Below are 27,360 nucleotides of genomic sequence, written 5' to 3' on the forward strand. Positions count from 1 at the left end.
TCACAGGACCATAACATGGAACCATGCACAATGCTTTTCTGAAACAGGTAACACTAACTCTAATTTGTAGGGAAATCTGCATACCTTTGTATTAGATACTATGTAGGGTTCTTATGGCTCTAAGGTGTCGCCAAAGCATCTGGAATGATTTACCCTCTCTGTCCTTGCACTATGTTCTAATTGAATTTCAGTAAGAAGTTATACGAACTCCAAATCATTATGAAAAGTTATTAAAAAAATAAAGCATTGGAACATTTAATTTTGTAAAACAGAATAGGAGAATATTATGTGGCCAGAATGGGATTAGAGTTAATTTTTCTAAGTGCTTATTTTTGCCCAGTCATTTGATGACTGTATAACCTTGAACAATTTTTTATCTGGATGCTTCAGTGCCTTCTTCTACAAGATACCCTACCTATTCCTTCAAACTTCATGAATATAAATCAAGACAGTGAATGATAAAAGAAGCTTAAAGTATTAAAATATTATAAAAATGCAAGGTTTTCCTAGGCCAGATTTCCAACTCCTGCCTTCAACTTATCAGTTCAGATAGAGCTGGTAAGACCCTTTGATGGTTTGCCATTGAAGTATTGACATTCTGATGTGCACACACACCCATAAAGTCTTGATTAAATTTCCCTCAGAGGTTGTTGATGGAGACAATATAAGAGCACTATTAGGAGGACAGGACATGTATCGTGATTTGAATAATTGAAAAGATTTTCTCTAATGTCCTTGACCATCCTAAAGGAGTACAATCTATTTGTAGAATTTTAGTACCAGCAAGGGTCTGAGAGGTCATCTAATTTAAATCCTTAATTTTACAAATGAGGAAATTGAGGTCACAAAGACCAAACTCTAGTTAGTTATCAGAATAGGATTTAGATGTACCTACGTGGAATGCTAGATAGACATATGCTGACTTCTACCAATTTCTTGCCAATACCTCATATCTATCTATTGGGATAATCTGTAAACTGAGCCCCTTTTTTTTTTCTAAGTATATCTACTGCTTTTCATGTTCTTCAGACAGTGGGCATGGAAGAAAGTGATTCTGGAACCAAATTCAAATGGCATTATTATGACTCAAAATACTGCTCTCTGAAATGGTGATTTCATTTTTAAAAGGTATACCTAAAAAGTGAATATTTAAGTAAAGGAATAAAAAAAAGAGTCATGGTACTTCAGATACACTGGTGGTTTAGAAATCAGATGGCTTTTGCCATTTATTAACTCTATTTATAAGAGAGAAAAGACCACCCAAAATTTTAGAAAGAGTGAAAAGTGAGAGAGGGAATTCTAGAGAGATCTGGGAGAATAATAACAAGAAATTTTCTTTTGAATGAATATATGCATTTCTAAAAATCCTACATCTTCTAATTATGTGGTTCCAGTTGTCTTGTTCCCATGAAAATCTATCCTTTAAATGGAGATATTTAAATAAAGATACTATTGCCTACTATATCTTTTTCATGTATCGTATTTTTTGAAAGATTTTTTGCTCAGTAAGAGAGCTCTGTAAACATTCTATTTGAGAATAAAATTTAACTACAGAAGATAATAAATGTGGTATTGCCCAGATCCAGTGTAGCATATTTTTCTTTTTATATTATGAAGCACACATTTATGCATTAATTCTTGGATTTATATATCTCTTTCAACTAAACTTCTGCTTCTAGAAACTCACATTGCCCATGGGTGATGTAATGTGGCCAGTAACAAAAGAATGAGTATAGCAAGAACAGATCAACTGTTAGTTCATCTGTTTTTGTCTAAGAGAGCTTTTAAATTGTATAGAACAAATCAATGAATGGTACAGAAGCATCTTTCCAGAATAAAAAGCAGCACCTCTCATTAATATTTCATCAGTGATTTAAGCCCTCAGAACTCTAAGTGAAGGACACATAAAGAAGTAATGAAAGTTTAATTTTTAATCCCAGGGAATCCAAGTAGTAGTCTGAATAATAATTTTAGAAGTCTATATAATGCTAAGGCCAGGGCTTGAAATGAGATGTAGAAAGAAATGAATAGAATCTCCTTGACCAATCCTGAATCATCTGACCTCTTCCTGCTAAGGCTTCTGGTAAGTGGAAAGGGAACCTCATAAGAGAGACTAATAAGGGAAGGGCAAGGAGAAGTGCCTTCTGGGGAAATAGGAGAGCTTCTGGGGAAGTTGTTCCTTCTTAGAAGGAGAAAGCAAACAAAAATAAATGGCATAGAAAAGTAAGCTACGTTAAATTTGGTGTCTGAAATATGGGGAATATGTCCTACTCTGTGTCATTGAATGACAGATGACTTCTTGCTAATCCAAGCAAATTCACAGAGCAGAAATTACACACCTATCTCTTTACAATGTAAGGAAACTAGAAGTCATTAATAAAAAATTTTTAATATCCAAATACTTGGAAATTTATAAACTCTCTCCTAAATAGTTACTGGGTTCAGGAAGGAAATAGAACATGAAATGAAAGACAATGTAGAAAATAACAAAGAGGAAATGCTAGATAGATATCAAAATCTATGAGACGTGATGAAACTCAACTTCCAGGTAAAATCTTCAAAATTTTAAAGAAGGAACTAAAAATTGGAAACGTAGGAGAGGATGACAAGCTGAAACACTGGAGATCTATCTTCCCTCTGAACCTTTTATCTGAACCTTTTAACCTCCCTCTCCTCTTTCCTGGTACTCCTTATCTCAGCGCTCCCAGCTGGCCTTGCACAGCATTCCTACATCTCCACACATCTTTTGATATAATCAGATTCACAAAAGATTTCCTTTTGCTTTTCTTAGGCATTGATGCTATTCAGCTCCAGCCTTGGAATGGTTGAGGGAGGGCTATGACTTTTGGTCTGCTTGAATATATTTGTTATCCTCAAAGGGACATGCTAGTTCAAGTCTCATGGCTGGGACTCACTAAATAGTTCTTAAGAATAAAATTCAAATGGCAGAGAAAGAATAAGACCTCTGACAACTGAAACTGGAATGTTAATTGCAGCAAACAAACATACCAGTGGAGGCTGAGGATTATTTCCAGTTAGGCACATGTTGACATTAATTTTAGTTCAGAGAAATATCTTTCAGAGATGACCAGAAAAGGGGGCAATGGAGTGATGTTCAGTAGTTTGCATTCTTCAGCATATTGGATCTGGAGTTTTGGCAGAGGTTAGAAACACTCAGTTAGTTTCTTAGCTCTGTTGTCAACACAGTCTTTCCACAATTCCTTGGCCATCCTGATCTTTTGTAATGGAGTGGCAAAATATGCCATTGCTCAGGTGAAATAATTTTATTGGTTGGTGTAGTGGGAGCCAGGGAAAAGACTGAGATGGTAGCCCTACCTCGTTACAGAGGTGTGAGAGATTTACAGAACAGATCCTTGCTCTGTGTAAAGGAGCTGCATGCTCATAGGGGAGACTACAGACCCAATGGGACAAGTGAGCTGCAGAGGCTATAGGGAAGGGCATCTATCTAGAGTGCCACAAGCTACTCAGAGGAATCAAGAGGAGGGCCAGTTCTCTCTGCTATAAACACAACACTGCAGGGAAACATTGAAGGGCTTCAACTCTCTCTTGAATCAAGGGCAAGGTATTTTACACCAGTGGGCATCAGTTTCCCTAATCTGTAATAGGAATAGTAGTATTAGACTTCTCAAAAGAATTAAAAGGGGTTATCCATTTGTTTGTCTATTTATTCTCTAAGTATTTGTTGAACAACTTAGATGCCAGGCACTATGTTAGGGGTTGGGTGTGTAAAATAGACAGATGTTAAACAAACAAGCATGCAACTGTGTTGGGAAATGCATTTTGAAAGAAAGAAAGAGTCCTTTGGAAGAAAATAACAGGGCTAATGACGTTAGTTGAATGGTCAGAGGTAGCTCCCCCAACGACAGCACAATGAGTCTGAGAATTAGAAGGAGTTAGCAATGCAAAGAGTCAAGAGAAGGAGGATTTCAACTGGAGATGAATTGAGAAAAAAAAAAAAATCTCGACAAACTCAAAGAATTGTGAAGAGCCTAGTGTGGCTGGAATCGCAAAGGAGAGAAAGAAAGAAACAAGATTTAGGCAGGAGCTAGACCTTGTAAAGTCTTTGTAGATGGACATGAAGAACCCAGATATACTCAGTGCAAAGGGGAACAAGTAGAATGTTCTTAGCACAGAGCCCAGAGCACCAGTCATTGGTTACTGAAGGTTAACTTGAGGTTGATTCTGACAGTGATGCTGGGGAGAAGAGAAAGGGAGGAGAGGGTATCATGATGGAGTCTGCCATCATGTAGGTTCACACTTCTCGGTAAAACTAGACAAGGATTCCTGATTTTGGAAAAGCAGATTTTTAAAAGTATTGGATAAATTATAGGTTTACTGATAGAGATATCAGAAGAGGCACTGTTTCGTGAGGCATAAAGTGCTTTAAAAATTTATCTCTGAAATCATGAAACGTAATGACAATAACATAAGGAAATAATATAAAAAGTTTTAGAAGATTTTATTTATTTGTTTATTGAGAGAGAGAGAGAGAGAGATTGAGAGAGAGCCTAACCAGAGGGAAGGGCAAAGGGAAAGGGAGAGAAGAATCTTAAGCAGACTCTGGCTCAGTGAGGAGCCCGACGAGGGTCTCCATCTCACAACCCTGAGATCATGACCTGAGCTGAAATCAGGAGTTGGGTGCTCAACCGACTGGCCACCCAGGAGCCCCAAGGAAGTAGTTTTTAATCCCTGTGTGGCTTCTCTCATTACTTACCCTCACCGTTTATTGTCTTAATTGAAGTGGGGCCACATCCCCCTCCTATGTACCCAAATTAACCCAAGACTAGTCTGCATGATCCAGTCTTTATTTTGCTCAGGGGCATTTCCACCTGAAGCTCACTTCACAGGAAGCTACACGTTAAACATTGCTGTGTGGGAGGCTTCTGTCTTTAGCTCTTGGTTGGACCAGACCCATGGTCTAGCATATTTGGTTTGCTTTGAATTAAAGTTTAATACTTTAAATAGATGTTTGGAATTGTTATATAAAAACAAATCTGGATACATAGCAGATACAAACAAACAAGCACATGCATTAAGATGGGGCTTTGGGACCTGATCCATTCCAGATGTTAAAGCTTACCACTGACTAGGCTCTAGAGCTCACACTTAAATTTCATATGAACTGTGTTTTTCTGGCCTTGTTTATTTTAACTTTCTCTACAGGAAATCGTTCCTTTGTAAGAATTCTGTTTTTGTTGTTGTCTTAATGAATAGTATATCTTCAAGAACTAGTTCAGTCTGATTAATGCAAAAGTCAGAAGCCATCTGGGCTGTTCCACAGGCTAATGATCATGGGCCACAGGCTATCTATTGCTTCTCTGGACCTGAAACAACCAGTGTTAGATGGATAGAGACACTGGAATTTTGAAGTAGCCCTGGTCATTTCTTTGCAAATGTGATCCAGTATAAAGAACGAACTTGATGTCATGCCTCTATAAGTGACTATGGTATGGCTTCACCTGACTTGTTAAGAAAAACTCCTTGTTAATATAAACCAGGTTTAAATACAAATCATCTCATATAGTAGGTTATACTATAATAACAGTCAACAGCAACACAACAAATCAAAAACAATAACAAACAAAAAAATGTCTGTGGCTTACAACAGTATACATTTATTCTTTGCCCATGTAAACATGTTGGTTTTGGGGGTCGCTGGCAGTTCTGCTGATCTGCTCACCCTATCCCATCTGTCCCTGGGACCCAGGCTCTTGACCTTGTAAGAAAAGAAAGGAGAAGATAGTTGACTCCTTCAGTGACTCCCAAAGCTTCTTCCTGGAGATGGCATATCACTTCCACTCACATTGTGTTGGGTAAAGCAAACCATATGGCCAAGCTCAGTCAATGGGAGGAATAAGTTTTCATTCTTCGTGGGGTGGCATTGTAAGTCACATGGCAATGAGCTGAGATGTTAGATCCCATGACAGGGAAGGACGTAAATAATTAGGAAAAATAATACAGTCTATCCTAGTGCCTGTGCACAAAAGAAAAAGGGGTTGTTGTCGTTGTTGTTGTTATTGCTGCTGTTGTGGGGAGGTACAAATTCACGAGTCCTACATATTGAATGTAGAGTGGGCTGCAACAATATCCGAGACACTTTAGAGCATTTGATGAACTTTATTTGTCTCTTTCAGAGGATCTGTGGTTAAGGTATTGTCATGTCCAGGATCCAGAGAGAATACAGGCTTTCAGATTTAATAAGCTTTCATTTCCACAGAGACAGAGAAACGCCGCCAAAATCAATTGTACCTTCTAGGTTTAGGGCCCTTGAGCCCTATAAGTTCCTCTTAAAACATTTGGACTGCAGCTGCCTTTCTCCTTGCTAAAATCCTTGAATTTCATTAGTGAGGCCCTGGGGAATGGCCCACTTTAGCTTGCTCTGATGCTATTTGGCTGTTTTTCTTCCTTCTTGTCATCTTCTAATGGGCAAAATACAAGAGACTACAGTCTTAGCAGAGGAGAGTGGAGCCCTGGAGGTTGAGAGAGAGCGGGGTGGTATCTTTCTCTGTGTTTCCTGCTTCCTGGTTTCCAAGAACTAGTAGGTTTGTCTCGCTAACAAAAATTGAACCATCATACCATGCCTTAAAATTAATGAATCAACAAGCGTTTGTCAAATACCTATTTGCAAAGTTCCATGTTAGATGCTAAAGGCGCGGCAGATGTTTTCCTTCAAAGATTCACAGTTTGGTTAGAGAAATATTTAGCATAACTTTAAGGCAATATGTGAAATTCGTGTTACAGCTCTTCGAAAGAAACCAGTTTGGTATGAGTCAGTAGGGAGGCATGTGATTTTTGAGGTCTGTGTAAGACGCGATCATACGGCTGCACTCTAATTTATTTAATCACTCTCCTATTATTAGACACTTGGAATATTTTCAGTTCTTGTAATTATAGATCAACTTTGATGTGAATCCTTGTGTGTCTCTGTCTGTATCTTGAATGATTTCCCTATGATAGAGTGTTAGGAGTGAAAATAATGGGTCCAAAACTGAACATTTTGAAGACTCCTGATGCACACTGTCAAATTATTTCCCAGAAATTTATATATGCTTTTACCAGTTGTGGGTTGGAACAACTGTGTTACCACGTCCGTGCTGGCTTTGAGTATCAGAACTTTAAAAATCTTCCCTTTATTGCCCATTTCCCTTAGCCTGGATAGATAATCCTTCAAGGCTCAACTTAAAGGTTATATCCACTGACAAATATCCCATAATCCCCTGTTTGAGTTGAGGGTTTTGGGGTGAAGTCAGTTTCCTTTAAGGCCTTCTTTTATCACCGTTTCTCTATTCTGAAATGAAATTTGTAAGATGATATAACCTCAATGCACATAAAATATAAAAAATATATTTGAGAATATAAGATTTAGGAGAAATAAAGTAAAAAATGTACAAATTTACTTATTACATTATGTTATAAGCCCAAGCAAGCTAGACTTGAAGAAAAAATGAGGGCTTAGTCTATTTTCTCTTTGAGTCACTGTGAATGCCACAGTACAAACCCAGGCTGACGTGGCTGTGTAGGTTGGTGACAAATTTTCTGAAATGGTTACAAACACTTGTCAGATTTCCGGGAAAAAACTTAAACTTAAAACTTAAAAAAAAAAAAATTCCTTTGATTTATACTCTACTTATAATCTTGGAAAATCCAGTGTGTATTAAAATTGGGCAAAAATATTTTAGATTCGTTCTATAAAATAGAGCTAGATTTTACACTTAGTAATAGAACTGTCCCTTATACGAGTCTCACACAGGATATAAGGGGAATTTTGTGTGTGACTATCTCACATTTCAGGGTGTTTAGTGTCTCTGGTCCCTAGGCACTAAATGCCAATAGTGCCTAACCACTACTGCGTTAGTTGATTAAAACAAAAACAAAAAATATTTTCAGAGATTTCCAAAATGTCCAGTTGTGGGGTGCCTAGGTGACTCAGTCAGTTAAGTGCCTGCCTTCAGCTCAGGTCATGATCTCTGGGTCCTGTATTGGACTCCCTGCCATGCCAGGAGCCGGCTTCTTCCTCTCCCTCTGCTGCTCTCCCAGCTTGCGTGCTCTCTCTCTCAAATAAATAAATAAAATCTTAAAAACAAAATGTGTAGTTGTGACACTTATTGAGAACCATTGTCTTAAGTAATAATATACTGTATTCATGGAATCATTCCTGATTTTGTGAGAAACCTCTAGCGTTTCACCTTTCAAAGTGTCAAGAATTTCAATAGCTATTCTTTAGTTCACATTTTTTTATTATTAGGCATTTTGCTGAGGAATTCACAGTATTGTTTCATCTATTTACTTAACAACCCCGTGAGCCAGGCTTAGATTTAATAATTTGCTCGGAAGTGCAGGGACTCTGGCCAGGTCTGTGTGACTCCATGGACTGCGCTCATGGTCCTTATAAGACATTGACTATTGATTTAAAGCAGGTGGTCCTTATTGTATGAAGGAAATTTTCTTTTGCTTCCAACTTTCTAAGAGTTTTGCTTTTAATAAAAAGAAATGCTAACAATTTTTTTTAAACATCTACAGAAATGCATGGTTTATCTTATTGGATCCATTGATGGATGTAATTTATAATTCATAATTTTAAATACATTTGCATTATTTAAATTCTCATATTTGATTGGTTCATAAGCCTAATGTTGAAGTAAATTTGTTCTTCTAGACCTGTGTTTAAGATTTTTGTATCTATCCAAATAGGTGAAAACAATCCATAGTTTCATTTGTATTAACTATGTTGGAATTTAGTAAGAGAGTTCTGAGAAAAATCTGTTGGAGATTCTTCCATGTTTCAGGGTGGCTTAGAACAAATTATCTATGGCAATCACTTATTCCATAAAATTTTGAGATAATTGGGACACCCGGGTGGCAGAGTTGGTTAGGTGTCAGACTCTTGATGTCTGCTCAGGTCATGATCTCTGGGTCACGAGACTGAGCTCTGTGTCAGGCTCTGTGCTCAACATGGAGTCTGCTTGAGACTCTCTCGTTCTCCCTCTGCCCCTCTTCCTACTTGTGCATGAGTCTCTCTCTCTCTCTTTCTCTCTAAGTACAATCTTAAAAGAAAGTTTGAAACAATTGATGAGATAGAGCATTTTCTGGGAGTTTTGGAGGGGTAGGGAGTAATTTGATAATGTTTTCAATTTTATCCAGGGTTTATTATCTCTTCAGATTTTATTTTCCTTCTCTTTGAGATAATTTTAGTAATTTATATTTTTTCTGGAAATAACCATTTCAAACTTTCAGCTGTATTAGCATAGCACTGTACAAAGAATTATCATTCATATGAAATGAATATATCAGTATCTGGGTATTTATAGCATGTTTCTCATTTTTGGTTTGTTTTTTTTTTTTTAGTTTTTTCTTTATTTTCTTTTGTCATTATTGACAAAGATATATCTTAAATATCCTTGTCCCCCAACTTACTCCCAAAAGACAATTCTTGAATGTATTCTTGAATTTAACATTATTTTGTATTTTATTTATTAGGTTTTACTTTTAGTTTTACTTTATTATCCCTCATTTTAATATTTTTCCAATTTTTTAAGTTGACTCTTTAAATTCTCTTTGTTATCTACTGTTCTGTCTCTTTCAATAATAAAAGCAGTTTAGTCTATGACTTCCTTTGATTACAGATTTGACTAAAACTTGCCTATTTTGATATATCATGTTCTCATATTTTGCTATTTTCTAAATAATCCAAAATTATAAATTTATCTCCCTGTTCACATTGTAGAAGTTATTAGGAGAAAGTGTTAAATATTCTTATGCTTTTGGATTTTATTTGGCTTAAGATTTTGTTATCAATATTTAGTGGTCTTTTATTGTGCTGAATATGTAACCCAATATTATGTAACCTATGTAACCCAAACTAGATTAACTTATTCTGAATCTGCCATTTTTTCATCTCCAAATAATCCACCATTGCCAAAGTAATTTTGTTGATGATCTATTTTGTTTTTCTATTTAGGTTCGAGATGATCAAACCTTACTTGGAAAAGTCTGCGGCAGTGAAACCCTCTCTCACATTAAATCCATTACTAATAGTATCTGGATCAGGCTTAAAATAGATACTTCTGTTGTAAGAGCTAGTTTCAGAGCTGTTTATCAAGTTGGTAAGAAAATTTATGCCTCAGTTTTTAAGTTTCTAATTTGTCTGTAACATTTTAATTTCTTGAAATAACTTAGTAATTTTATGTCTTTGAATGGCGAGGAAAAAATTCTAAGAGTAATATCTCATTCCTTTATATTCCTATGCAGAACTAAACCTTGCAATAAAAGTGAAGGCAAGAATCACTTATCTAAACAAACGCTACTATCATTTTCATATTTACAGCATGTGGAGGAGAATTAACCGGAGAAGGGTTCATTCGCTCACCTTTTCATCCTAACGTGTATCCGGCAGAGAGGATCTGCAGGTGGACCATCCGCCAGCCCCAAAGCCAAGTAGTTATTTTCAATTTCACTGCCTTTGAAATTGGAAATTCTTCCCACTGTGATAGAGATTATATTGAGGTAAGAGTAAAACACCTTTGAATACTTGTATTTGGTTGAATGTTATTGAAAATATGATGTCACAGTATCCTCGGATCAGTTACAGGAAACAAAACTGTTTGTAAAGAGGAATATACCCCATGACTAAGTGGGATTTATCCCCAGAGATAAATAAAAATAAAGGAAAAAATCTTCCACATGATTACCTCAGTAGACGCAGAATAAGCATGTTGCCAAAATCCAGTGTCTTTTCATGATAAAAACGCTCAACAACAAACTAGAAATGGGCATCAATAAAAAGTCCACAACTAATATATATATCTATTTACTGATGAAATACTAAATCTTTTGCCCTTATCATCAGTAAAAAGATGTCTGTTCTTACCACTTCTATTCAACATTATATTGGAGATTTTAACTAGGGCAATTAAGCGAGGAAAGGAAAGAAAATGCATTCAGAATGAAAAGGAAGAAGTAAAATTATCTCTCTTCGCAGATAACATGATCTTATATATAGAAAATCATAAGGAACCCATACATACATACATACATACATTTAGAAGGAATGCACACACACCAACATATCCAGCAAATTGCATGATACAAGATTAACATATGAAAGCTATTTCTTTTTCTACACACTAGCAGTGAACAATTTGAAAATGAAACCAGGGAGCCAGTGCCCTTTACAATAGCATAAAAAGGAATAAATATTGAGAAATGCGTCTTTAAAAAGATGTATAAAACATATAGTCTTAAAGCATTATTTAAGGAGATTAAGGATCTAAATAAGTGGAAAGACATCCCATGTTTATGGATTAGAAGACTTAATGTTGTTCAGTTGGCAGTACTCCCCAAACATATCTGAAGATTCCATTTAATCCCTATCAAAATCCCAGCTGGCATGTTCTGCAGAAATTCACAAGCTGATTGCAAAATTCATCTAGAAATGATGGAATAACTAAAGCATTTTTGAAAAAGAAGAACCAAGTTAGAAGACTCACATTTAACCAATTTTAAAACTTAGAAAAAAGCGACAGTAATAATAGTGTATTATTTGAGTAAGGACAAAAATCGGAAAAAATGGGAAAGCATTAAAAATACAGAAAAAATCCACTCCTGTATGGCCAGCTGATTCTTGAAAGGTCACCAAGACATTTCAATGGGGAAAAAAAATAGTATTTTCAGCAAATGGTGCTGAGTAACCACATACAAAATTGTGAAAGTAGACCCTTTCCTTACACCATACACAGAAATTAATTAAAAATGGATCATAGACCTAAGCGTGGGAGCTAAAACAGTGAAACTTTTAGGAGACAACAGAAGGGTATTTAGGACCTAGATTAGGCAAAGGCTTCTAGATATGACACAAAGAACAAAAAAAGAAAAGAATAGAAAATTGGGCTTCATCAAAATTAAAAACAATCTAATTTTAGTGGGCAAAGAATCTAAGTGCATATTTCTTCCAAGAATAAACACAAATAGCCAACAAGCACATAAAAAGTTGCTGAATATCATTCATCTTCAGGGAAATACAAATCAAACCATAGCGAGGTACTGCTTCACAAGTAAGCGGACGGCTATCATCCAGAAGCCACAACATAGAGCGTATGGGCAAGGATCAAGAGAAACTGGAAACTTCTTACACTTACACACTGCTAGTGAGCATATAAAATGGTACAGCCACTTCAGAACACAGTTGCAAGTTCCACAAGAAGTTACGCATATGAGCCAGCAGTTAGCATTTATCATCTGACCAAGCAGTTCCGCTACTACCTGTATACCTGGAGGAAACGAAAATATATGTCCACATGAAAATTTATACATAAATGACTACAGTTGTTATTCTTGGTAGCCAAAAAGAGCAAACAATATAAATATCCATCAACTAATGAATGGATTGTTAAAATATGGCTTATCCATACAGTGGGATATAAAAAGGAATGAAGAAAGGACACATTTTACATGGATAAATCTTGAAAATAGGTTAAATGAAAGAAGCTAGTCATACGAGACCAAGTAGTGTGTAATCTTATTTATTTGAAATGTCCAGTGTGGACTCTCTGAGCCTGGGGTTTGAGGGAAATGGGGAATGATCACTAAAAAGTATGAAGTTTCTTTAGGGGTGACTAAAATTTTATTTTATGACATTAATAATATCACAGACCTGTACCCCTGAAAACAATATGTTATATGTTAAATAATTTAATTTAATTTAATTTTTTAATTCTTTTTTGAATTTAATTTTAAAAAGCAGTTTTCCAAAATAATATCTAACAAAATAAACTTGAATATACCTTTTTTTGTCGCTGTTGTTTACTCAGATTGGTAGCAGTCCAATTTTGGGTTCTCCTGAAAATAAAAAATATTGTGGCACAGACATACCTTCATTTATAACATCTGTGTACAATTTTCTTTATGTCATATTCGTGAAAAGTTCTTCTACTGAAAATCGTGGTTTCATGGCCAAATTCAGTTCTGCAGATTTGGGTAAGATACTGACATTTTCTCCTACTTTGCCTTTGGACAGAAAAAGTAAGCAGCAGTAATAAATTATTATAGAAAATTCATCTGCGCTGTAGATGTGTAGTCATCAACATTGTAAAAATTTTAAAGTACACTCAAAAGACAAAGAAAAAATATATTTCCTAATTAGTACGTATCAATAGTTAACTGATTTCTACTAATAAAAGAGAAAAACTAGGTTATCTTAAGTGGCATATGAGGAACATATTTCTTTTTCAGTTTTTAAGAGGTTATGATCAGATTTTTTTTTAAAAGATTTTATTTATTTATTTGACAGAGAGAGATCACAAGGGGACAGAGAGGCAGGCAGAGAGAGAGGAGGAAGCAGATTCCCTGCTGAGCAGAGAGCCCGACACAGGGCTTGATCCCAGGACCCTGGGATCATGAACTGAGCCGAAGGCAGAGGCTTAACCCACTGAGCCACCCAAGCGCCCTGATCAGATTATTTTATTTTGAATTCTGGGTAGCTTGTTGGTTAGTTATTCTAATAATGATTATTGTTTTTATTTCGACAGCATGTGGAAAAATTCTGACAGAGTCAACAGGAATCATTCAAAGTCCTGGCCATCCAAATATCTACCCTCATGGCATCAGCTGTACCTGGCATATATTAGTCCAACCCGGCCACCTGGTTCATTTGATCTTCAGGGTGTTTCATCTGCAATTTCATTACAATTGCACAAGTGACTACTTGGAAGTTTACGACACTGGTTCTGAGACATCTCTTGGGAGGTAAAAATATTTTGTTTTTATTTTCTTTTAACACGCAAAGAACTTCCTGCTTATTTGCTTCCCGACTGCAGTGAAGAATGTTAAAATCGACCATGTTGTGTTATAAAAACCAGTTGAGAGCAACATGTTCGCTCCTCCATGACCATTTCTGTATCGCTACTGACTATTCTGTAGTCTTGGTCTTCAGTAATTAAGTTTTGACATAGTGTATACCCATAAAAGCATTGCCAAAATCAAGATAATTCCTCACCTCTGTCTCATCCCCATCTCCAGGAAACAACCAACCTTTTGATAACTATAAATTAGTTTGTAAATTCCAAAATTGTATAAAAAATGGAATTAAACTGTATGTACTCCTTTCTTGTCTGGCTTTTCTTAGCATAATTGTGTTGTTGTTGAGCTTGGATCTGAGGGTTTATAGTTTCATCAAATTGAAAATTTTTTGGTCATTATTTCTTGAAATAATTTTCCTATCTCTTCTTCCCTTTGGGGACTCTGATTACAAGTATCTTAGGCCATTTGATATTGTCCCACAGCTTACTGATGAACTCTGCTCATTTGAGTTGAGTTCTTGTTCTCTCTGTGTTTCATTTTGGAAAGTTTCTATTGCTGCGTATTTGAGTGCACCATCTTTTCTTCTGAAATATCTCTTCTGCTATAAATCCTACAAAGTGTATTTTTCATCTTAGACATTATAGTTTTCATTTCTAGAAGTTCAACTTGGATCATCTTTTATATCTTCCCTGTCTCTACACATTAATTTTTTTCCTTTAGCTTCTTAAATCTCTGGGATACAGTTATGACTATTTTAATGTTTTTATCTGCTAATTCAGTCATCTTTGTCATTTCTTAGTGTTCTGATTGATCAATTTTTCTTCTCATTATGTGTTCTACGTTCCTCCTTTTCATGTCTGGTAATATTCGATAGGATGCCAGACATTTCCAATTTTGTGTTTTTGTGCAGTGAACATGATTGCATTTCTGTATGTGTTTTTGAGCTTTGTGTTTTTTTTTTAATTTAATTCCAGTTTGTGAACATACAGTGTAATATTAGTTGCAGGTGTACAATATGATTTAGTCCTTCTGTCGAACACCCGAACACCCGGTGCATATCACAAGTGTACTCCTTAATTCCCATCACCTGTTTAATCCGTCCTGCTTCTCCCCCTCCCTTCTCGTAATCATTGGTTTGTTATAATTAAGAGTCTGTTTCTTGGTTTGTCTCTCTCCATTTCTTTTACTCTTTCTCTTTTTTCCTTTGCTCATTTGTTTCTTAAATTCCATATATGTTGAACTTTGTTTTAGAAATGTATTAAGGTTCTTGGAAACAGCTTGATCATTTCTGGTTCTGCTTTCAAATTCACTTATTTATTGTCTTTGAAGAATCGTTGTCCTTCATTGCTTGATATCCAGTATCTTGAGATCCACTGCTTTGTATATTTTTGTCCAGACCAGATTGTCAGTTGTTTCAGATGACAGGTTTTATATCCAGCCCCTATTACTACATCTTTTTTGGAAATAGAAATCTCTTGATTAATTTTTTATTTCTTCTTAATTTTGTTTTCTTTTTTCTTACCCATTTTAAACATTTTCCCTTTATTTATAATTTTCTTATTTATTTTCTAAAGTAGTTTTCATTATGTGCCACGGGTTTGGAGATGAGGTATTCTCATAGTACATTTTTATATCCTAGTGTTTTATTTAATCTCCTAGTGTTATTCTCCCTCTTTATTTTTTCTTTTAAAACTTTCTTCTTCTGAGTAAAATTGGTTCTACTTAGCAAAAATTTAACATGGCTCAGTAACTAAACTTTTACTTCCACATAGGGCAGCTGTTTAAAGATAATACCTCTTTATGTATTATAGGGCTCCTATATAGGAACCCTATATAGGGCTCACTCTATAGGGCTCACTTTTCTAAGCACTGTTCTAACCCTCTTAAATGTAGTATATTAACTCATAAAATTCTAAAAACAACTCTATGAAGTAAATGCTATCGTAATCCCCACTTTAGAGATGAGAAAACTGAAGCATTGGGGTTGAGTGATCTGCTTAAAGTCATAATGCCTCCAAATGATGGAGCTGATGCTAGAGTCTGTGCTCTATGAGTTTATGGTCTATGCTTTCCCTTTATTGTATAACTTTATTACATTATTTATTAATAACTTCATTAATATGCTATACAGTGACTTTGTATACCTTGCAACTTCTCATTTCCTTAAACTTCTTATGCATGGCAAGCCACACAGCTCAGTATACACATATAACCATTTCAGGGAAGTAATCATGACTAGGACGATCTTCAGCAACTTTGTAGATGTTTTGGGTTTGAAATATATTTGTTTTTCAAGGTTAATGGGGGTTATTATTTCTTATTTTTACATGTCCTAATTTTTGGTGCATCATTTCAAGTATACTAAAAGTTTTAAAATCTGTGTTCTTGAAACAGATACTGTGGAAAATCAATCCCACCGTCTCTTACCAGTAGTACCAACTCATTAATGCTTAAATTTGTGGCTGACTCTGACCTTGCTTATGAAGGCTTTTTAATAAGCTATGAAGCAACCAATGCATCAACAGGTAACAGAACAACATTGTATACTCGGTTTCGCTCATTCCATTGAAAAAACGTACTATGAGAATGCTTCATCCCCAAACCTGTGGCATATAATGAAAGCTAATTTAGAAAAGAGTACAGTGACTTCAGTGCCTTCCTTATTAAAAATAGCAATTAGACCTCAATGTTAAATTTTCTAATTAACATAATTGTAAGTATTCTGTAAGAGAATGTTTTTATTCTTAGCAATGATATATTAATGTTTTTAGGGGTAAAGACGTGCCATATCTCTAAAATATTCTCAGTTGGCTCAGATGGTAAGTAAATGAGTAAGTTAGAAAAAGGGACAGAGATAAAGCAATGAGGGCAATATACAAATAGTAAATCTCGGTAAAACGAATTTGCGAGCTAGTTCTTAAAACTTTTTAAGTTTAAAATTCTATCAAAATAAAATGTTACTTATGAGACTGAATACTAATTTTAAGAAATTAAAGACTCCTAGATGATTATCTTTTAAAAAAAAACCCCACCCCATAAATAAATAGATAAATAAATAAAAATGTATGTATTTATTTTTAAGAACTTTAACTTTAAGCACTCAGAATCCCTTCCCAATTTCTCATGTATTTCTTCTCAGAGTACCCGACCACCATACTTTATTTCATGCAAAACTGCTGTTTTCTGCTAGTTTAAGTTCTGTGTTTAGGTAGTATGGCTTTAGATTTCTCCAGAATCGTGAGTGTGAGTGATTCATGCACTTTTCTTTCCTGAGGGCTCCATTCCAGGAGACAGTTTATTATCCAGCTCAAGCACATAGGAAATTGAATCCCTAGCAATTACCATCGTTTATGTTAAACGATTGACGCATCACTGGACTTTGTCCAGGTGTTTAACATCCAATGACCAAAATTGGCTTTTTAAGAAATTACAGTGTGCACACAATTTTCCATACTTCTGTAGTTTTATGTGCCTCATATATTTGGCCCAAACCACACTGAATATTAGATTAAGATTTGGAGTCAGTCCCTTGGACTCTTTGGGCCACAGTTTTCTCATCTGTAAAATTAAGAAATTGGATTTGATCATCTCTGAGATGTCGTCTGGCTCTAATCAGCTATGAACACAAGTTTAATTTGCTGCCTGAATAAACTGGCTGTGTCTTAGATAACATACGTGCTGGTAGGGCCTGCTGAAAATATGGAACTCTCTTACGATGTACAAAGTAAGACATAGCTCTGTAATGACGAAAGCAATCTCACTAATACCACACTAACTTATAAGGCAGTAGCAAGTGCAGTAGGAACTAAGAGCAACCACAATAATCTGGCAGGAATGATATTAAGTTAAATTTTAATTTTAAAAAAAGGTTTTCAGAAAGATAAGATACAGGTAAAGTAAAAGAAAGGTGAGAAAAAGGGAAGAAACAAACAACAAAGAAAAAGAAGCTGATAAAGAAAACACTGAGAGGCTGGGTGGCTCAGTCAGTTAAGCATCTGCCTTTGGCTCAGGTCATGATCTTGGGGTCCTGAGATGGAGCCCCACACTGGGCTCCTTGCTTGGTGGGAAGTCTGCTTCTACCTCTGTTCCTCTCACTGCTTGTGCGCTCTCCCCCTCTCTCTCTCACTCAAATAAATAAATAAAAAGAAAGACAATACAAGAAAAGATATTTGACAAAAAGAGAAGGGAGCCCTGATATTGGAAACTCAAAAGACTCTTCAATCTGCCTCTCTGGGTGATAATCATTACTTTGATTTCTGTCTGGTCCAGACAGGGTCGAAATCACAGACAAGGGAGTTCGCCTACTGCCCTTGGCCAAGTCTGGCTGACCACTGTGCCTTCTGCAGGGTGAACTCATCGGCCTAATAGTCAAGTATTCTAAACAGCAATCAGATGACAGACCCAGGAAGCCATATGGCACATTCAACTTAACCAATTTGGAGCCTGTCTCAGTTTCCTATTGTGACTGACTGGCTGTCGTGAATTGTTACTGGTGGCCCCACGGGGACTGTTCAGGGAGGGACTGATGTGGAGGTTGTGCTGGCAACTGCCAGCCCATGGACTAACCCTGTAGGCAACCTGAGTCCTGGGGGCTGTCCAGGAAATAGGAGGTGTAGGGATGCGTTCTTTTCCGTTGTCACCTGATTTTTTGTATTCTCTACAAAATACAATCTCAGGAAAGAGCCCCGATGGAAGCTTAGTCATTGGCCCTCATTCTATTTTATTGCTCTAGCAGAAGTTATTTTCAGAGCAATAATGACAATATTCGGCTGGTGATTTCTAGTTCACAGCAGGTGTGAGTTTCTCAGCTGAAATCTTTCCTGTCTTTATCTAGTGAAGTTTCAATTTCCCGACTTGAATTCAGTTACTTTTCCATCTGTATTTCATGCCATGGGGCTATGATGTCAGCTCCTAAATATGTGTTTGGGAGGAAAGAGATCAGTTTCTGCTCATTACTTTGACTCCCTCCCTCATCACAGTTTCTCCCTGCATCCAGATGTGCCTGGGGAAATAGAAGCAAAGAACGAACCAGTAAAATGTTTCTGGGTAGAAATTCTGAAGAATTTTTTAGTAGCATTATTAGACTAGGTTTTACATATTTGCTTATCTAAAGTATGAAATATTCGAATTTTGAAAGAAGATAGTTGATTATCCAGCTAACTTTACTAATTTCATTTGTAATTTTATATTCTTTTAGCATCTCCTACATATGAATTAAAATAATCTTACCACAAGAAGACTTTTTTTAAAAAATTTTATTTATTTATTTGTTAGCGAGAGAGAGCGCACGAGCACAGGTAGACAAAGTGGTAGGCAGAGGCAGAGGGAGAAGCAGGCTCCCCGCCGAACAAGGAGCCTGATGTGGAACTCGATTGCAGGACACTGGGATTATGACCTGAGCCAAAGGCAGCCACTTAACCAACTGAGCCATCCAGGCATCCCATCACAAGGAGACTTTTAAGGTATAAGAAAGAATAGAGAAATGTACTTGATGACTTTTCTATTTTAATATTAGACAAAAACCCATGTAACAGTCCAATGTTTTTCAAACATTGCAACATTCATGCCTCATTAGTGAGTCATGAAGTTAACTTACTAGGTTACTATCTATATTTGTTCAAAGTATGGAACAGAATAGAAAAGAATAGAATAGAAAGTATCAGTTTATCATACAAAATTTGGTGTCACCTCATGAAACCTGTTTGCAATATCTATGTGTGTGCATGATTGATATAAATGTGTTTTTATGGTGTGTCAGAAAGTTCAAAACACAAATCCAGTTTAATTACTTATTTTTTTTTTAATGAGGGAAAGTAAGGACCCACTATTGAATTTTTCTTTCAAGAATGCACAGCTAGTTGGTTTAGAAACTAAAACAGTCCAGTCCCAACATTTAATCCATTTGTTTCATCCTGTCCAGGTGAGCTCTTGGAAATGCTCCAGATTAAATGTACTTAGTGTGGCTGGTAATATTCAACTCAGAGTATGGAAGGACTGTAGTGAACTTCTTATTTTCTGAAAAAAAAAAAAAAAAAAAAAAAAAAGAGTGGGGGGCTTTATAGTTGTCTGGAAAAATGGTCAGGAAGTGTCAGACCCACACCAGTATAGGGTTAAAAGTGGGTAGTAGTGGGCTTTCCGAACCCCCACATTCCCAGTTCAGAGTTCCCACCCACTCTATAGTCTTTCTTTCTTTCTTTCTTTCTTTCTTTCTTTTTTAAGATGTTATTTATTTATTTGACAGAGAGAGAGAGATCAAAAGTAGGCAGAGAGAGAGGGGGAAGCAGGATCCCTGCTGAGCAGAGAGCCTGAAGTGGGGCTGGATCCCAGGACCCTGAGATCATGACCTGAGCTGAAGGCAGAGGCTTAACCCACTGAACCACCCAGGTGCCCCCCTTATGGTCTATATTTCATCAGTTACCCTGGGATGAGCCCACAAGAGGCATCTAAGAGTGAGAAGTTAAGTGATGACCAAAGGACAAAAGTGGTTTTCTTTAGAAGAAATGAATAGGGGATACTGTTTCTATTTTCAAACTTCGGTCCAGGAGAGTGGTGTTCTCAAACTCTAGTGTTTATAAGAAACTTGGGGTGGGATTTTCTTGTTACAAATTCAAGTATCATGTCCCATCCAGAAATTTGGATTCAAATATGTCTAGGGTGGGTTATCACCAATTCAAATGGTTCTAATAAAACCTCACAGTTCTTCAGAGATTCTGGACGTTTTCTTAGCACATAAATTGCTATAGGATTACAACTGAGGTGTAATGGGGAATTAGACTTCCACTGGTCAAGCTGGAAAGTACTTTCCATGCTACCGAAAGGCTGATAGCTAAGTCACAAGTTTTGGGCTGTAGGCCAGCCTTGACACTACCTTGGAAAAGTACCAAGCTCCCTCATTCTTTTCATTCACCTTGAACCCTGTATTTTCTGTTATGAGATATTCAGATATTTTCCTTCTGGGAAAGGTTTTTAGTTAGTATATTGATCTTTTAAAGATTTACTTTTGCATCGGTCAGAATGTTCTCCTATTTTTGTATATATGGGTATTCCAACACTTCACAGCTTGGTAGATTGGTCTTATTTAATGTATTACATTTCTTCATCCTTAGGATGAAGGTGCTAAATGAAACATTTGTGATATTCCTAGCCTTCAGCTCACCTTCATTTCTAAATTGACATTTCCTGCATAGAGAAACCAGGGATTGTTAAAGAGTACAGGATTTGGGAAAAGGGAGGACTTGGGTTTGAATTTTAGCTTTGTCATATCTGAACTAAGTGATGTTCAGAACTTAACCTCTGGGAGTCTGAGATCCCTCATCTATACCCCTCTACAACGTGGACATTGTGATACGTGTCTGTTTTATATAGTTGGGGAAGATTAAATGAGACATTCTGTGTGAAAACTACATAATCACTGTAAACCACCATGACTATTCCAAGTTTAAAATGAAATTACTGAGGTCCAAGTACAATTTCACAATAGCTGTGTTGGTGAGTTAGCTTACATTCATATTCAGTGAGTCACCTGTGAGGGGAAAGAAAAAGCCATGGCCATGACCACCTAGCAGCACATTGTGGCAAAATGTTAGATTTTGGTTAAGGAAGATTCTGTTTTCCTGAAAGAGAAACTGAAGCTGAAATTTTATCTTCTCTGAAGTCTTCACTTTGAAGAATGCTAACCAAATATGCCAGTTGAAGCAGGTGATGGTTCTGGGTTGACTATTCTGTACATTTTCAAAAAGTCTGAGGTCATATGGATTCATACAGACATGGAAGTTTCACAAATGAGATCAGAAAGCAGCGCCTATGGATTGATCCCTAATATAATTGGATAATCACATAGGTTATCGCAAATGGCGAAGCGGGGAAATGACGGAGCAGTTACCCGTGATCTCGGGTCTCCCAAGGTGATGCATTCTTCTGTGCACTCTTCCTGTCTCCCAGATCGTATGGGACTGATGTCATCACTGCTTTGTGGATTAAGGATTATCGATGTTTTGGGTTTTCCTTTTTGATAATGAACTAAATATTACATTATTTAAACTTATTTGAAAATAGTGGAGGGAGATACATTTTCAGAAAAATACAGTTTTGTGACTTTGTAAGGGTTCACAGAGAACTTTTGTATATTCTCCCTTTCCTTCATTTATTTATTTATTTATTTTGGTTGTTGTTGGGATTGATCAGAAAGAGAGATATGTGAGGTTTACTCACAGTTGTTTTTGATCTTCAGAGGGGTGCTTTTCCTTGCTAGTTCAGTTGAATAAAATGGATAGAAGAAATGTATTTTTCTCCTTTATCTTTGTAAATATTAGACCATCATGAAAAGCAAATTGCCATCGGCTATGAGTTTTCCTTTAGCAAGATGAGATATAAAGAAAAGGCATTTTTAGGGGCTCTGGCTGGCTCAGTTAGTTAAGCGTCTGACTCTTGATTTCAGCTTAGGTCATGATTTCAGGGTGGTGAGGTTGAGCCCCACATTGGGCTCTGTGCTGAATGTGGAGCCTGCTTACAAATCTCTCTCCCTCTCTGTCATCCCTCTCCCCTCCAAACCCCCTACCCTGCACACCAGAACACATGCATGCACAGTGCTCTCTCAAGTGAAAGAAAGGAAGAAAGGAAGGAAGGAAAAAAGAAAGAAAGAAAGAGCATTTTTATGTTTATATTTTGTATGTATATAACAAATATCAAGCAACATGTGAATTTCCTTTTGTGGAACTATATCCAATTTTAATTATTTGTGCTTTATTGCAAAGCGGAAGAGAAAATCAAAACCTAGCATTAATATATCTCAGTATTAATATTATTCTCAAAAGAGTCATTCATACTGTGAAGAGAAGAAAGCATAAACTTTCTACAGACTCCAGTGTTAGCTAAGAGGAGTTACTAACCTCTCCAGAAATAGATGCAGTAAGTTCAGAATACTACTTACTGTTTATCTCTCCACAAAATCAGACATGTGAATCTCATAAGACTGCAATCAAATTTTAATATTAAATATCCTATTTAATATTTATAACAGGTACATTCAAAATAATTTTTATTTCTCTATTTTAGTTTTATTTATTATTTATTGGATAGCTGAATTATTTATTGACTTGACTTTAGAGAACTCAACCTGTCTTTGCATGGAACCTTCAGACTTTTAATATAACAGAGATTTTTATTTCATAATTTCATAAAGTAAACTTCACCTGTAGTTTCAACAGATCCCTATATGCAAATACCTATATCTTGAATGTGATTACATTCAAGATATAGGTATTTGCATATAGGGATCTGTTGAATGTAATCACATTCAAGATATAGAGTAATTTTATCATCCCGGAAAGTATCCTCATGTCCTTTTGATCGATCCTTCTACATCATCCATCTCAACAACTGCAAACCTGATTCTTATCACTATGAATTAGTTTTTTTCTCTTCAGAAAGCAAATATGAGTGGGAACACACAGTATATACCCTTTTATATCTGGCTTCTTTCTTTTATCATAATGCTTCTGAAATTTGTTCATGTTGTTCTACCTATAAGTAGTTCTTTTTGTTTAATTGCTGAATTGCCTTCCATTGTACAGATATATCATAATTTGGTTATTCATTCACCTATTTTTGGATAGTTATATTGTTTCATTTTTAGCTATTATGAAAAAAGGGGCTGTGAACATTGATGTACTGTTTTTTTCATGGACTTGGGTCATCAGTTCTTTTAGATAAATACCTAAAAGTAGAATTTCTGGGTCACATGGTAATTCTATTTTTCATTTTATGAAAAACTGCCAGGCTTTTTTCCCCAGAGTGATTATACCATTTTATATTCTCTCCTGCAATGAATGAGAATTACCCTTTTTCCATGTCTTTGTCAACACTTGGTACTGTCAATATTTCATGTTTAGCCTCTAGTAGTTGCGAAGTACTGTCTCACTGTTTAAATTTGCATGTCCCCGATGACTAATAGTGCTGAGAACATTCTCACATGCTTATTGACAATTTATACATCTCTTATGAGCTGCCCGTTAAATCACCGGTCCATTTTTATTTGCGTAATTTGTCTTATTGTTGTCTTAAGTGATATATTCTGAAAACAATTATGTCCCTTTTCGGATAAATGCATTGCAAATATTTTCTTTGTGTGAAATTACCTTACCCCGCCTTAACAGTGTTGTTTGAAGAACAGAAGTATAATATGTCCTTTTTTCCTTTTCTGCTTAGTGTTCTTTGTATTTCGTCTAAGAAATCTGTGCCTGCTAAAGTTGTGAGGAATTTTTTCTTGTACATTCTTCTACTAGTCTTAGAGTTTGAAGTCTCACATTTATGTTTATGATCCATTTGAGCTAATTTTTCTATATCAGATATGAATTATGTGTCCAAGTTAACAAATGGTAGTTAATGTTCAAACACTATTTGTTTTAAAGATTCTCCTTTTTTCACTGAATTGCTTTTACATTCTCGTTGCAAATCAATTGCCCATGCATGTTTGGGTGTGCTTCTGGAATCTCTATTCTATTCTATAGGACTCAATATTATATAATTGTATAGTGTATCTTAAAATCAGAAAGTATAAGTCCTCCAGGTTTTTCAAAGTTGTGTTGGTTATCCTAGATCCTTTACATTTCTATAGATCTTTTAGAATCAACTTTTCAAGTTTTACTTTAAAAAACTACATCAAACCAAATCAAAACAAAACTTATTGGGAATTTGATAGAGAATATATTGAATTTATCGATCAGTACAGGATCAAAGTGCATCTTAAATTGAGTCTTCCAATCCATAAACATATTTTACTTCTCCCTTTATTCAAATATTTTAAAATTTCTTCCAGTAATGTTTTAAAGTTTTCACGATAGAGTTTTTGCACATTCCCATTGAACTTATTATCAAGTGCTTTATGTTTTTATACTTTTATAAATGATGTTTTAGGGACACCTGGGTGGCTCAGTTGGTTAAGCATCTGCCTTTGGCTCAGGTCATGATCCCAGGGTCCTGGGACTGAGTCCTGCATTGGGTTCCTAACTCAATAAGAGCCTGCCTTTCCCTCTGCACTGCCCCCCACCCCTGGCTCATGGTCCATGTGCGCTTGCACCCTCTCTCTTTCTCTCTCTGACAAGTAAATAAATAAATAAAATCTTTTAAAAAAATAAAAAACAAATAAATGATATTTTAACTTTCATTTTTTAATTGGCTCATAATTGCAAGCTAAATTGATTTTTGTATATTTAATATTAAATTATATTTAATATTTAAATATTTTGTATATTTACCTTGTATTCTGTAACTTTGTTAAAATCAGTTATTCTAGTAACTTTTTAATAGATTATTTAGTATATTCAACATAGATGATCATATCTGTGAATAATAACAGCTATATTTTTTCCTTTCCAATATCTCCCTCTCACCTTATCACAATGGTGAGTGACTTCTGTATTATGTTGAATAGACGAGATAAAATCAAACATATTGGCCTTGTTCTCAATCTTAACAGGAAAGCATTTAATCCTTTATTACTAAGTGTCATGTTAGCTTTGGGTTTTTCATAGATGTTCTTCTTTTGCTACTATTCTCTTTTCTTTTCAGCTTACAGAAGTTTTTAATACTCCATTTTATTGCCTACATGGACTTTTTTTAATAAAAAAGATTTATTTTTATTTATTTATTTATTTAGAGCATGAGCAGGGGGAGGGGCAGAGGGAGAGGGAGAGAGAATCTCAAGCAAACTCCTCTCTGAGCATGGAGCCTGATGTGAATCTCCAGGTCATGACCCTGAGATCATTACCTGAGCTGACTGACTTTAACCAACTGAGCCACCCAGGTGCCCTTCTCATTAACTTTTTAATTATACTTCTTTTTTGTGTATTTGCTCAAGGCCTAACAAAATACTTTCTTAGCATATCAGTAAGTCTGCTTAGAGTTAATATGCTGCTACTTTCACTTCACACCTTATATTTTATACCTGATACTGTATCTCACACACTTCTCACATTATAAATATAATAACCCCACAACAGTATGTAATTCTGTCTGCCTCTTCTTAATGCTACTTTAATTGTATCTTTTTAATTCTAATTATAATATAAACTCCACCTTACTTTTTTTTTTTTTTTTTTTGCTCTAAATGATTAGTTGTCTTTTAAAGAAATAATGAGAAGAAGAGAAATCTTTACATTTATCTAGTTGCTTACCATTTCTGGCTTTCTTCAGTCCTTCTTAAACATACATGTTTCCCTCTGGTGTAATTTGTCTTTGACATAACGACTTTGTTAGTTTTTCATGTAGTATAGGTCTTCTAGTGATGAATTCTTTCAGCTTCTGTATCTCTAAAAATGATCTTTTTGCACTCTCATTTTGAAAAAACTTTATCAGGGGTTACCTGAATGGCACAGTTGGTTAAACTTCCGACTCTTGGTTTCAGCTCAGGTCATGATACCAGGGTTGTGGGATGGAGCCCCCAGTTGGGTTTCATGCTCAGCATTGGGTCTGCTTGAGATTCTCTCTCCCTTTCCTGCTGCCACTTCCACTCATGCTCTCTCTCTCTCTCTCAAATAAATAAATCTTTTTTAAAAGTTTTTTAAAAAAGACACTTTTTCTGGGTAATTAAACTGCTTTTCTGTCAACACCTTAAAAATATATTCCATTTTCTTCTTGCCTCCATTGTTTCTAATTAGAATCCAGCTACTATGCATATCATGGTTTTCCTGTATATAATGTGTCATTTCTTCCTCTGGCTCCTTAATTTTTCTTGTATTTGTTTTTCAATGGTTTGAGGTACCCAAGTGTGATTTTCTTTTGTTTTTCTTGCTTAAGATTAACTCAACTCCTTGAAGCTAATTTGATTTTTTAAGTCAATTTGGGAGAATTTTAGTCACTATATTTTTTCTTTTTTACCTATTTTCATTATCTTCTCCTTCTGGGTCTCCAATTATATGTGTGCTAAACTATTTGGTAATTTTTTTTTTCTATGTTTTGAGAATCTGTTCATTTTTCTGCACATTCCCCCTTTTTTTCCTTCAGATTAAACCATTTCTATTCATACACCTTCAAGTTCAATGATCCTTTTTCTTCTACCTCAAAATTTCTATTAAGCCCATCTATGAATTTTTAAATCTCAATTAATACACTTTATTTTTAAAATTTCAGTTGAGTTAACATATAGTATTATTATTAGTTTCAGGTCAGTTGATGTACTTTTAAATTATAGAATTTCCATATGATTCTTTTAATAGTTTCCTTTGTATTGCCAAGATTTTCTATGTATTTACCATTGAGGCTGTATTTTTCTTTAAGTCTTTGAGCATATTTCTAGTAGTTGTATTAAAGTTTTTGTCTGCTAATCTAATATCTGGCCTTCTTTGAGTCACAAGGTCACATTTTTTCTTGACTATGATTTAAAATAGTTAATTTTCTCTAAAATTTTCTCTATAGTTAATAGTTAACTTTCTCTAAAATAGTTAATTTTTCTCTAACAAATAACAGCTCTTCAGTTTTATACTGGATATGGTAAATGATTTGTGTAAAGACTGCTTTCTCTTTCTCTGAAGCTTTATGGCAGTTCAA

The 27,360-nt window shown here is 35.5% G+C and overlaps 1 protein-coding gene across 1 annotated transcript in view; it reads left to right on the plus strand.

The window, feature by feature from the left end:
• Positions 1-27,360, plus strand: part of CUBN (cubilin) — a 258,604-nt gene that overhangs the window by 38,929 nt on the left and 192,315 nt on the right. The window contains exons 18-22 of the mRNA XM_059404241.1: positions 9,980-10,124; positions 10,346-10,524; positions 12,828-12,993; positions 13,545-13,761; positions 16,210-16,340. Of these exons, the coding sequence (XP_059260224.1) occupies positions 9,980-10,124; positions 10,346-10,524; positions 12,828-12,993; positions 13,545-13,761; positions 16,210-16,340 (838 nt within the window). The remainder of the gene's footprint in view (positions 1-9,979; positions 10,125-10,345; positions 10,525-12,827; positions 12,994-13,544; positions 13,762-16,209; positions 16,341-27,360) is intronic.

This window comes from Mustela nigripes, chromosome 6, assembly GCF_022355385.1.
Source record: "Mustela nigripes isolate SB6536 chromosome 6, MUSNIG.SB6536, whole genome shotgun sequence".
Classification (NCBI taxonomy): Eukaryota; Metazoa; Chordata; class Mammalia; order Carnivora; family Mustelidae; genus Mustela; species Mustela nigripes.